Genomic DNA, 13,269 nt, shown 5'->3' on the forward strand with positions numbered 1-13,269 from the left:
GGCCAATCTCTGGGAAGTTCCAAGGCTTCAGTCAGACTCCATCTCTAACTCCAACTGTTCACTTCTGATCAAGGCACTCTGAAAAACCGGGTGCAGTGTTCCCTGAGTGAGCCCTCATTTCCTTTCAGGACATATGGAAGGTAAAGAAGCAAATATGGGAAAGCTGCAAAAAGACAGGAACCTGAAGGAAGGATGGTCAAAGGACTCCAGCTTTCACCCTTGTGACCCTCAAGAGCAAAGGCTAGGCACTTCTAACGGAAAAGAGGCAGGGGTCGACATTCAGCGTATCTGATCTACAGTGTACTGGGCCATACCTGCTTACAGACACATGCGTCCAAGAGCACCTGCTGACCTCCGGGAGACAGATCAGACACTGAGGGGATTCAACTCTAACACAATTACTCTCTGATGGGGGGAAAGGTTAAACTCCAGGACTCTGACACCAAAGTGACCTTGCTTCTGTTCTTCTACTAAAGGCGAGAAATCTGTCTTGGTCCAGGTTGTCAAAGCAGTGAAACCATCCACTGGGTGGCTTAGACACATTGTTGCTTACAGTTCTCAGCGCTAGATGGGAGGGTCCCAGCACAGTCGGGTTCTTGGTGAAAGCCTCCTCCCTGGTTTACAAATCTCCTCTCATATTTTCAGAGGACAGATAAAAAGGCCGAGTATCACGGACACTAGTCCCAACCTTGAGGCTCTTCCCTCACAGTGTGATCACCTCCCAGTCCCACCTTTTAGCACTATGATATTGGGAAACAGGGTTTCAGCTAACAACACGAAGAGGAATGCAGATTCGGTATGTAACCTGAAAATGGAAAATACTGTACACGGAAAATCCTCAAAAGATTTGCATCAACCTTGGTTTTGGTTTACTTTGTGGGGGGGGGGGGTTGATAGTTGGTCTTTTTAAGACAGGGTATCATTATATAGTCCTAACTAGCCAGGAACTCACTATGAAAACCTGACTGGTCTCAAACTTGCTGAGTCCTCCTGCCTCAGCCTCCACAGTGCTGGGGATTACAGGTGTATACAACAATGCCTACTTTGCACATAACTTTTAAAAGAATTCTCTTCACCAAGTGGAGTGGGAAAGGGTCCAAGGAAGAATACACTTGTTCACTTCGGAATGCTCAGTTTTCTTTTTCTTCAGTGCATGCATTCATAATGGACAATGCACACTAATTATTTTATAATGCATTTTAATGTTAAATTCTCAGATACACAGAATCAACTCTTTGATAGCTGTGGTAGTTGGAAAGAAAATGCCCCCCAAAGGAAGTGGTGCTATAAGGAGGTGTGGCCTTGTTGGAGGAAGTATGTCACTGGGGTGTGTGTGGGGGGGGTCGAGGTCTCTTTTGTTCAAGCTTCCCTCAGTGGGACTTTCAGTCGACTTCCTGCTGCCTGTCTATGAGATGTAAAGACTCTGAACTCCAGCACCATGTCTGCCTGCATGCTGCCATGCTCCCTTCTCTGGTGAGAGAGGACTGAACCTCTGAAACTGTAAGCAAGCCCCCACAATTAAATATTTCCTTTATAAGAGCTGCTGTGGTCACGGTGTCTCTTCACAGCAACATAAAAACCCTAATTAAAACAATAGGTTTCACAAAAGTGATGGGGAAAGTTTTCGCAAATGATGCAATAGTTGGTGTCTCTGACTAGGAGTGAGTTACTTCGTTTGTCAATTGCTAAATAACTGACTGCACTGGACTTACAGGAGGCGCTAAAGGATGCTAAAAGGAACATTATCCATTGCCACTGTCTCCAAGAAGTGACAATCAGCTAGAGAAAATACAGACAGAACTACTTGGAGCACACACCTGAAACTAGTAATGTATAGGGTACCTGATACAGATTAGCAAACACCAAGTAGCTTTATCCAAGAGAAAGGCTCAGCACGAGCCACACAGGAAAATGGCTTTGGTCCATGGACCTGGGGCTCAGGCTGGAGCCCAGGGAGAACAGTGGGATTTCCTAAAGTCTTACAGGGTAGTCTAATGTAGTGAGAGAGGAGCTGAGCTCTGACAAAGGTTCCAATGTTGCCTGGACTCCAGTTCATCTGCTTTCTTGAGATGGCTGTGGAATCATCTTGTAGCCAACAGAGCAGTCTCACATACATACTCGAGAAATTTACAGAGTCTGTGGGAAGTTACACCTGGATGGCAAAATCCTTACCACATTCACCCAACAGCAGTGTCAGCGCCTGATTACGTCACTATTTTAGACTTCTGAGAATTCACAGGCTTTCAGCAGAGAAGTCACATTGAAGAGCTTAACAAATTCCCTTGGACATTAACTAATGAGAAAGAAGTGGATGCCTTTTGCAGCCAGAGGATGACCAGACTCAAATTCAAGTTCTCAGAAGGTACGGCAACACTTTTACAAAGTTATTCATATTCACTGCTTGTATAGTTTGGCTCCTTTCTTCCCTTTCTTTCCTCTCTAGACAGGGTTTTCTTTGCAGCCTTGGTGTTCTGGCATTCAATACAAAGCCCATGCTGGCCTTCTATGTATAGAAATACTCGGGCTCTAGTTCTGAGTATAGTTGGGATTGCAAGTATGCATTGCCACACCTGCTACCCACTGCTCAATTTATTTATTTATTTACTTTTAATATTTTAGAGACAGGCTGCTGCTGTGGAATAATCCTTCTGGACATGTAGCACCAATAATAAAAGCCAAGAGACAGATATTGGGGTTCAACCTGAAGAACAGAAAAGCAAAGCAGCAGTCACTGGCTCTTACCTCTACTTCAGGCTAAAATGGGGCTAGATCCTGTCTCCATGAATCCTCAAACTCCACACACCACACTCCACTCAGTTCCTGTCTCTTCCCCCTTATATTCTTCTCTTTGCTCAGCCGCATTGCTCCTGTCTCCACCTCCCTAAGGCCGGGATTAAAGGCACACGATCCCGAGTGCTGGGATCACCGTTGTGTGAGCTCTGTTTTTTCTTTTAGACAGATTCAATCTGGTGTAGCCTAGGGTGGCCTTGAACCAACAGAGCTCAATCTGTCTCTGTCTTCCAAGTCATAGGATTAAAGGTGTGCCAAGGCTGCCTGGCCTGTCTGGCTAACTAGTATGGCTGCTATGCTCTCTGATCTTCAGGCAAACTTTATTTATTAAAATACAAATAACAGCCTCCCTCCACAACAGCACTAGTGTTTCCGGTTAGAATTGGAAAAAAAAAAAGGGGGGGGGATAAGCAATGAAGCCCAGCAGATGGCAGCCAGGCTTCGTGCAATCCGGAAGATCCCTCCAGGAGGCAGAGACAGAAATCACTCTCAGAAGGAGACTGAAAAGCAAGATGTAGGCATGGTAACCCTTAGTTTACCTTCGTTTCTCTTGTTCTGGGGGCCAGTTTGCACCTTGATTCCTGCCATATTGTGTATCTAGCTCTTTCCCTGACCATGCAAAACATTAGCCTGAGAAAGGTTAATGGCTGGGTAACACGACTACACTCTCTACAACACACCAACCACACCTACAGTCAGACAGACGGCTGGGTAACATGGCTACACTCTCTACGACACACCAACCACACCTACAGTCTGACAGCTGGGTAACAAGGCTACATTTTCTACAATGCCTTTTTTCTGCTTTTCATTTTATTTATTTTGGTTGCTTGAGATAGGGCTTTTCTGTGTAGCCCTGGCTATCTAGGGACTTGCTCTGTAGACCAGGCTCATCTTGAACTCACAGAAATCTGCCTGCCTTTGTCTCCCGAGTGCACCACCACCACCTGGCTTAATTTATTTTTTAACTTGGAGGAAGGGCTTGTACACACAGCACAGAATGACGTGGAGGTCAAAGAAAAACTGCCGTGACTCAGTTCTCTCTCCACACCATGTGGGTCCTGGGGATCAAACTTGGGTCGCCAGAACTGGCGGCAAGTGCCTTTACCCGCCAAGTACCCCATCGGCCTTAAGCTGCCTCTTTTAAAGCAATCATCTGTCTCCAACTGGCCATGCCTGGTATAAAAACGGTACCTGGGCCAACTTCAATACCACACCCAACCTTACAGAAATCTGTACTCAAAGAAACCATGCTATTAAGTAAATAAAATCATAAATATAATTTTGCACCGAAGTTTATTTTTTTAAAGTTAGACAAGAAGTAAAGTGGAATCCACAATGCACCGAAGTCAGATGTGAGCCAAATGATGAAGGAACAGTTACTATGTGGAGAGCGCCAATGAAAGATGGAGACAGTGCTCTACAGCAAGCAGATAGCACACAGATTTATCGAGTGGATCTGGATGAAACTGCCTCTTCTTTCCCTCTCCCTGTCTCCTTCCATGCACCTCTTTTTCTCTCTCCTTTGGGACAGTGTCTTACTATATAAATATTGCCTAGCCTGACACTTGCTATGCAGACCAAATTGGCCTCAAACTCAGAGATCTGCCTGCCTCTGCTTCCTGAGTTCTGGGATTAAAAGCACAGCTATCACATGGGCCCTTTCCTAAAACTTTTCAGTAGCCCTATTTACCCTCCCTTAATTCTATCACATACTACCTATTACTTATTATTATTAATTATTATTATTATTTTAATGTCAGGAGTGAAACCCAGTGCCTTGTCCACGTTAGACAACTGTGTTCTTTACCAACAAATCCAGCCCACATCTCTTTAATTCAGACAACATCTCCATTCTTTGCAACCAGAAATGACTGACTAAAAATAATTATAAATTCAGGAATCTTTTAAAAAGAAATCTAACAATCAGGCTAGGCTAGGCAGTGGTGGCACAGGCCTTTAATCCCAGCACTCAGGGCAGCCTGGTCTATTGAGTGAGTTACAGGACAACCAGGATTGTTACATAGAGAAATCCTGCCTCGAATGCCCCTCTCCTACCCTCTCCCCAAAAAAAAACAAACTCAAAAAATCTAATCAGTAGACACAGACTAAATGTTTAGCTCCCTTGTTTCCTAAATACTTGCTTGTGGGTTACTAGTTCATGTGAATCATGCCAAAATTACTGATAAATCTATAGTTTAATAATCAAGCTATCATAATAGAATTTGTATCATAAACTAAATATAACTGAAAAAAACTACCTAACATCTACATTGGCATCATTTTTTTTCTAACAATCCAATGGACCGGTCTCACAGGAGATACTGATTCAGTCAAGACTTTGCCCATTACATCTGTACTCAGAGGCGGGGGAGTGGGGGACTGAAAGCTCAGCTCAAGGCTAGCAGTGAGATCCTGATGCAAACCCAGTGTGCTGGGGGATGAGCTCCTTCTGATGCTGCTGGACGGACCGCATTGAATTAGAAACAGTATGCCTGTCTATCACTTCAGCAGTTCGCAGAGAAATTGTGCACAAAGTAAAACAAACTGACTTTGAGTGTGCACTGGTAATCAGTCAACTTCTTTCGCCATGTCCACAATTGATCAAACAATGGTTGTGCAACAGACACTTTAATGTTGGAGATTATCCTATGTCAAATATACATGTATATTTACAAATGTAAATATTTACAAATGTACAAATATGTACATTGTTAAAATGTACATCCATACATGCTTTATTCTTTGATCAATTTTTTAGGAAAAAAAAGTACCAAAATGTCTAACTGCTACATAAGATGTTTAAGATGATTTTTTTCTAATTACAAAATAATCTGAATTTTATTTCAGGAAAAACTCCAAATATGGAAAATTCCCTCAGATATAAACAGTGACTACTTCAGTATATACTATTTCAATGTTTTTCTAGACTGTTTACAAGACTTGATAAAATTATTAATTCCAATTACTTTTATCAATATTCTAAAACTAAGTATTTTGTACATGTAAAAATGCTCCTCTCTTCCTTCTTCTTATCTGTGTGGATTCTACAAAACATAAGCCACAATCACACATACAGGTTTAAAAAAAGAAATAATTCAAGATTTTTTTTTTCCAGTTGTTTTTTCTTGTAGTACTGGGGACTGAACACGGGACCTTGCATGCTAAGCAAGATTCTCCCACTGAATCACACCACCAGCCCCTGACATTTCTTAAAAGACTGAAGTTTTCTGTGAATCATTGTGTATTCCACTACACTGAGGCGCCCGCTGGTCAGAGGTGAGGAATGTGGGCATGGCACCACGGGATGCGGGAAATACTTACACAAGACCAGCATGCCGTGAACTTCTTGCAAAGCAAGGACTGAAGAATGTCCTCACCTTCCTTCCCTGTGAACTCTCAACAGCAGCACCGTGTGCAAGGGGAAAGCACTAGCCGCCATGTTTTGACTCTATGTTGAAATTTAGACTTGATTCTTACTAGTCTCTCATATGTAAAATGAGGGTGTATATTTCCAAAGACTTAGTAAAATAGGGAAAAGCATTAATAATTTTTAATCCTGAAACATGCTGAGCATATGGCAACAATCAATATTAAGTCTAATTACTTACTTACTTAGCATCTCTAAGTCTTGTTGGACATGGTAGCTTACATCAGTGACCCCAGAACATGGAGAGGCTGAAGCAGGATAACTGAGGACCTGAGGCCAGCACAGGCTCAACAGTGGAGAGGTTGCTTTTTCTCCCTGCTTCCATGAGGAAGAAGCTCAAGAATTATTGTTTTCCATCCTGCCAGGGGCTCACTGTGCTTCTCGGTCAAAGTGTCCTTGGAGAGAGCATTTACTCCGTCTGTGCCTCCAGTCCCATTTCTCCAGTTCAGACGACAGCAGCCTCCCTCGTGCAACTGTCATGGGATTAGCTACTTTTCTTTTTTTCACTGTGGTTGAGACACGGTGTCACTGTAGCTCAGGTAGGCCTCAACATACTGGAGGCTAGTACAAACACATGTTACCCTGCCTGGCTTCGATTAATTATTAATATGTGCAATGCATTTATGCTCTGTTCCTGGAGCAGAGTAAGCAAAATATTAAGCCCTTGTTGTAATTACCGTAACCAATTATTCTGGGACCAGACTCGATATCCTTAGAAGGTTATGACAAGACCCAACACTAACAACAGCGGGGCTCTTGAGTCTGAATGTATAGAAATATGTCACATAGGGAAGAGCAAACAAGAGCTGGGGAGGTGGCTCAGTGGATAAAGGACTTGCTGTCCAGGTGTGAAGACTACATTCTGGATCCACATGATAAGCCAAGCAATATGAAGGTCTTCATATGACCAGTACTCTGGAGGCAGAGATGGGATTCTGGGAGCAAGCTGGCAACTTAAACTAGTTGGAATTAGTGAAGCCTGGATTTAGGAAGACCCTCAAAAAATAAAGCAGAGAGGTACTAAGGGAAATAACAGACATCAACTTTGGATTTCAACATGCTTGTGCAAACATGTACACGAACCTGTATACATCCAAAACAAGCACACACACATGTGCACGCACATGCACATCACATACATGTGAAAAAAGGAAAAACCCAAGAAACTGCTGTACATTTTGTAAGTAAAACGTTCTTAAAATAAGACAACGTAGAATGGCTTAACAGATTACCTACTGCAACAGAAGGGTCTTAAGTCCGAAACGAAGATTCATGAAAAAGAAGTAAGTACCAACTGCTCCAGAAGCACAGGTCACAGTCAGGACTTCTATTAAGGCAGTGGTTCCCAGTCCTCCTAATGCTGTGATCCTTTAATGCAGTTCCTCATAGCATGGTGACCCCCCCAACCTTAATTTTATTCTGTGTTGCTATTTCACAACTGTAATTTTGCTACTGTTATAAATCATGATGTAAATCTCTGTGTTTCCAATGGTCTTAGGCCGCCCCTGTGGAAGGGTCCTTCAACCCCCAAAGAGGTCACAACCCACAGTTGTGACCAGCTGCTGTGAAGCTTCATGTTAATGAATGAGCTAGAACACAAAGCACTGAATTGAGGGAGTGACTGGATGATCATTCATTCATCAGGCAAGATCAAGAAAGAGCTTTAGGGACCGGGAAGATGGCTCCTGAGTAAAGCGCTTGTATGTAAGCATGAGGACTATCCTATCCCAGCACCCACATAAACAGGCGGCTGTGGCAGCACATGCTTGTAATCCCAGCACCTGGAGGCAGAGGCAGAACAACTACAGGTTCAGTGAGAGGCCCTGATTCAAAGAATAAGGTGAAGAGCAACAGAGGACACTTGTTGCCTTCCTCCAGCCTCCACAGATATGCCCACACCCACATACATGCATACACTATATACATGCTCCTCCACCTCTCCTTGTCATCTCCATGTCACACACACACACACACACACACACACACACACACACACACACACACACAATCTTTAAATCACCACTACTCAGACACAACTCATTGTTGTGGGAGTAACTTTCGCTGCCTCAACCAATAGTCGCTGAAATACGAGCCCACAGTGCAGCGGGGAGCGACTTCCGCTCCGTCAGCCAATAGCTGCTGAAATACCAGCCCACTGGGGTGTGGTATATTTCTCTTTTAAAAAGAGAAGCATATCCAGAATAGGCCCTCTTGGTTCCTGCTCTTGGTTCCGGTGCTTGCTCCTGGCTTCTGCTCCCGGCTCCTGCGACTAGGCTCCCTTCCTGACGGTTTATGGTGTATGTAAGTTTTACCCCCCAAAATAAATAACCCCTTAAAACATAACTGGTGTGGGATTGATTTGCCGATAACTCATCCTAAAGCAGTCGAATAACATTCCCGAGGCATCTAGTTAGGTACAGCTCCACCATTTATCGGCCTCTTCTCCCATATCTCTAGCCTTGCTGCTCAGGCGGGATAGACAGAACTCTCCCCCTAGGGAGCAACTGTTTAGTGACATCAGGAGAGCATCCTGTTCTCCAACGCCAGTCACGATCACTCGGGGCAATAACTGATCCCAGGACCACAGTGAGGCAGATGAGCTCTTTTCTACAGGTCTTCTGGGACTTGGGACAACCACTCGTAACTACTGTAGAGAGGGAGCTCACTTGTGAAGACAGCCTGCATAGCAAACATAGCTAAAAAGTAAAGAAGGAAAAAGCCAGGTCTGCTCAGACCCTGTAAGCCCACGGGAAGGCTGATCTAAAGCTGGACTCGGCCTCCTCTGTGACCAATAATCTCTCTGTCACTTTGGCCACATGAGTCAGACTTCCGTCTTCTTGCTTTGTAATCAGATTCTACTATAAAGACGACAGAAAAATGAACTATTTTTACAATCAATAGCAAATGTACCTGCTCCGACCATGACTTTGAATCTACTGAAATTAATGACACCACGGGGAGAATCATTAATCTGCTTTCTCACTTGGAAAACAGCTTCCTCTGAGTCTCAAAAGGATATACTCTAGTTTGATTCTTGTTTCGTGTGTGTTTGAAACTGCTTGGTTTTCAAGGTGACGGCAACTTTACTGACGAGGACCACTGAACTGCTGGTGCAGTCAGCAGCAGCAAGGGAAAAAGTAATCACATGGGAAGGACGTCACGCTAAGTGAGGGGATGGGGCAGATCTTCTCGCTGACAGTACCAGATGCACCTTTCCCAGAGACCACTCTGCAGATCTAAAGTCCTTTGCAGACACTAACCAACCTTGCGTGGCTCCAAGCATGGCCATTAGCATTCATTACACCGCTTATTTGGACTTTTTTTAAAATAAAGAACAGTGTGCTTCAATATTTTCAAATTAAAGATGTGTCAGAAATAAAAAATCCTTACCAATTCTTTCTAAATTGCTATAAACATTATTGTGTTCTAAATTATTTTGGCCAATAAGGTTGGTAGCTCTCCAAATGTAATTGTCTTATAAAAGGGTCAGCTAGCTCTCTCTCACAGAATACCTTAAAGTAAGTTGAGATCACCTTCAAACAAGACAGCCTTAAAAGCAGAGACGGGGGGCTGCAGAGATGGCTCAGTGGTTAAGAGCATTGCCTGCTCTTCCAAAGGTCTTGAGTTCAATTCCCAGCAACCACATGGTGGCTCACAACCATCTGTAATGAGATCTGGTACCCTCTCTGGCCTGCAGGCACACATGTAGGCAGATATTGAATGCATAATAAATGAATAAATATTTAAAAAAAGCAGAGACGGTCGATTTTCAGGGGACTACACAGCACCCAGCGGCAGGTAGGAGACTCACCTGCCAGAGCCTTGATACGGGACCGCTCGAAGAGCCGCGCGGAGCTGTTCTCGTTGTCCCAGTCATCCACATCCCAGCGGTTGTTGACATCGCTGTACTGCTGCTGGATCTCGATGTTGTCGTAGTCCGTGGCCACCGTGGTCGTCATCGTGATCTGTCTCAGGCGCTCTTCCACATCAGTTCCTTCTCAGAGTTCTGTGAGGAGGAAAGGGAAAGAGTCATCGATATACAAAGCGTAGTCTCTACAGACCTGGTAGGATCACACTAACTAGAAAGTGAAGCTGTTCCTGTCTGTCCAGAGATGCCTTCTAGAGCCAAAGCTGGGCTTGAACTTTGGCTTTGCTTCATATCAAATGCGTGATCTGGGCCAACCCACTTTATGGCTTTCCCCAAACGTGAGGTGGGAGGAGATTTCACAGGCTGTTGAGAAGACTAAATGAAAGGCTGGGTGCCAAACTAATAGTTCCTCCTTTTCTAGAAAGTTTGAAGGGCAGGTTTAAAGCTCTATCAGGGCTATATCAACACCTACTTGGGTATCTGAAAGAATTCATCTGGTTTTATTGTCTATCACCGGAAACTATTATCTTCTAGTCTCTCATTCATAAAATGTTATATGAGAAAATAACAAATCATTCCTTCTATATATCTCATTTACATGTAAAAATTAAGGCCTAAGATTCCGGTGGAAGCATATAGCAGCATCAAGGATAGTATCCAAGCATTGTAAATACTCAAGAAATACTGTAATTATTTATGCCATTGTTGTTATAAATTCTATGACCAATGCTAATACTAATCTCTACTCTTTTGTCACCCTCTGGGGTCTTGATGGATTTTTTAAAAATTATTTATTTATTATGTATACAATATTCTGTCTGTGTGTCTGCAGGCCAGAAGAGGCACCAGATCTCATTACAGATGGTTGTGAGCCACCACGTGGTTGCACATGTGGCGATTGAACTCAGGACCTTTGGAAGAGCAGGCAATGCTCTTAACCACTGAGCCCTCTCTCCAGCCCTCATGATGGAGTTTTAGGAATAACTATGAAATAAATTCTGGCCCACTGATGGCTTCCTTTTATCACAATATGCTTGAAGGATTAGGAGAAACATACTTAGCTTTAAATACGGCTTCTCCATTCAAAACTCACTTACTGAACCCAAATACACTGAGGACTTGCTACATGCCCAGCATTGCTCTAGATTCCAGGGAGAACAATAAATGGTCTAAGTGAAGCTTATATCCTCATAGACAGAGGAGTTTAAGGAAAGAAGAACTTGAGAGTGACTGTTTTCGATTGTGAGCAACAAAAACCTTTTTCAGTCCCGAAACAGGTTAGGAAGAGCGGCGCTCCAGACAGAGGAAGCACCACGGTAGGCATCCTCAGCATAACCAGAGTCTGGTGTAGAGAGGGAAAGGCCAGAGACAGCCCAGAGTCTAGCGTGATGAACTCTGAGATAGCATCTGTCCCTGCTAGATGTGAGCTTCTAAAGGAGTATTCTTGGTGCCATATGGAAAACAGGTTCAAGGAAGCAAAAATAGAAGCAGAACTGGCTGGAGGCTACTCCAAGATGGAAGTGGTTTGGCACTATACAGACGGTAGACCTGACTGTGGTTGTGGTGTGTGTGTGTGGGGGGTGTGTGGCTAACAGGACCCAGTGAAAAATCCGGCTAGGCCTATGGCATTAGTAAGGCTCTGAGCTTGATTCCTATTGGTATGGTTAAGTTCCTATACATGTTTAGCTTCACTACAGGGACTCAGGCTCAGTCAGAAGTACAAAAATATCCAAGTAAATTGACAGCAAATCTAAGGAGGCGGGGATGGAGATAGCCGTCTTGGTGGTAGAAAAGATATCTCAAGGGATGTTGGCCATTTTCTCTCCTCCTTTCTCCTCGCACTTGGCCCATGTTTTCCTTGGTGTGTACCAAGGATGTGCACAAGGATCGGTCGACAGACCGCACATTACAGTGTGCTAATAAAACAGGATCCACCCAGCAACACAGACTGGTCCCTTCAAAATGCACCATACAAAGAAAACAAAGCATGCACGTGCTGAAAAGAAACCGTTCTCCTAATGTGCTTCCAGCGTGTCTTTCTCCAATTCCAACAATCACCTACAGCGGATACAACTGGGTCTCCATGCTCAACCAACCGTGGCTGGAATGGGACCAACGGCAGCACAAGCCGACCACTGCTTCCTCCTTCACTGTTTTCTCACAAGCCACCAGTGGACGGCAGCAAATCCTGCAAGCTCTTCAGGAAAAAGCACCACAGCCACCCGACAACCCTCAGCACCTGCTCGCACACTCATCCTCACTGCAGAAACAGAAAACTCCTCAATGGGAGCGGAATTCCCAGCAGGTACAGCGAAGCCCAACACGACAAATGTGTTCGCATACTCATTTTTAAGTTATATTAACAATATAATTACAGAATTTTAACAAAACACAAAATAGCAAGCTGAATTCTATTGATTGAGTGACCTTATAGTTAAACAACTCTAACCTAGGGAGAGAGGCAAGGAAGGAGGGAGGTCCAGTCAATACAGTCACACAATTTGACCTTGGAGATGGTTAATGTAACATCAAGGTGTATTTTTTTATTTTAATAAAATCTGCCTTGGAACAGCCTATTTCTAGTAAAGAGGAACTTTATACTACTATTAATCCTTCAGAGAATAATCATGCAAAATATAGAAAACACGATTTAATTCGATTCAAAGAGAAACCCAAGTAGTGGAACCCCTCACCAGATAAGTTTTGGATTTGGTGCCATCTACTGACCAACAGACCATGCTACAATCCTCTTCAGCAAGAGGCTGTGTCAGCTATGAGTACAGCTCACACCACACAAGAGGCATCTTTGGAAGTTATCTACAACAGGTTGGATCTTCCCAAGTAGCTATCAATCACGCATTCCTAGGGCAGATTAAATTAGTGCTTCTTAAATGGCTGAGTCAAGATAAGCACGAAGAGAAAAGTTGGACATCTTGGCTGTCTTGGAACTCTGACTTTAGGAAAAGCTCAAGAGGGTAGTGTAATATATAGAGAGGGTCTGAGAGTCTGTCTGACGCTCCTGCCGTATGAGCTCCTGAAATAACCCTGCAAGGCCTAAAGTCAACACGGTCCTATGAGTGACATGTGTAGTGCCCAAGTTCTTTGTGACTGGGTTTTAGACAGGAAGTTTAAAGTGTCTACCTTCTATTCTTCACTATGTAAAAACAAAACAAAAAGCAAA

At 43.7% G+C, this 13,269-nt stretch overlaps 1 protein-coding gene across 3 annotated transcripts in view; it reads right to left on the reverse strand.

Moving 5' to 3' along the window:
• Positions 1-13,269, reverse strand: part of Sptbn1 (spectrin beta, non-erythrocytic 1) — a 166,079-nt gene that overhangs the window by 111,957 nt on the left and 40,853 nt on the right. For all 3 annotated transcript variants that reach the window (XM_085692324.2, XM_048427539.3, XM_085692325.2), the window contains exon 2: positions 10,032-10,226. In XM_085692324.2, coding sequence (XP_085548450.2) covers positions 10,032-10,179 — 148 coding nt within the window. In that variant the 5' untranslated portion in view covers positions 10,180-10,226. The remainder of the gene's footprint in view (positions 1-10,031; positions 10,227-13,269) is intronic.

This window comes from Myodes glareolus, chromosome 8, assembly GCF_982192425.1.
Source record: "Myodes glareolus chromosome 8, mMyoGla1.1, whole genome shotgun sequence".
Lineage (NCBI taxonomy): Eukaryota > Metazoa > Chordata > Mammalia > Rodentia > Cricetidae > Myodes > Myodes glareolus.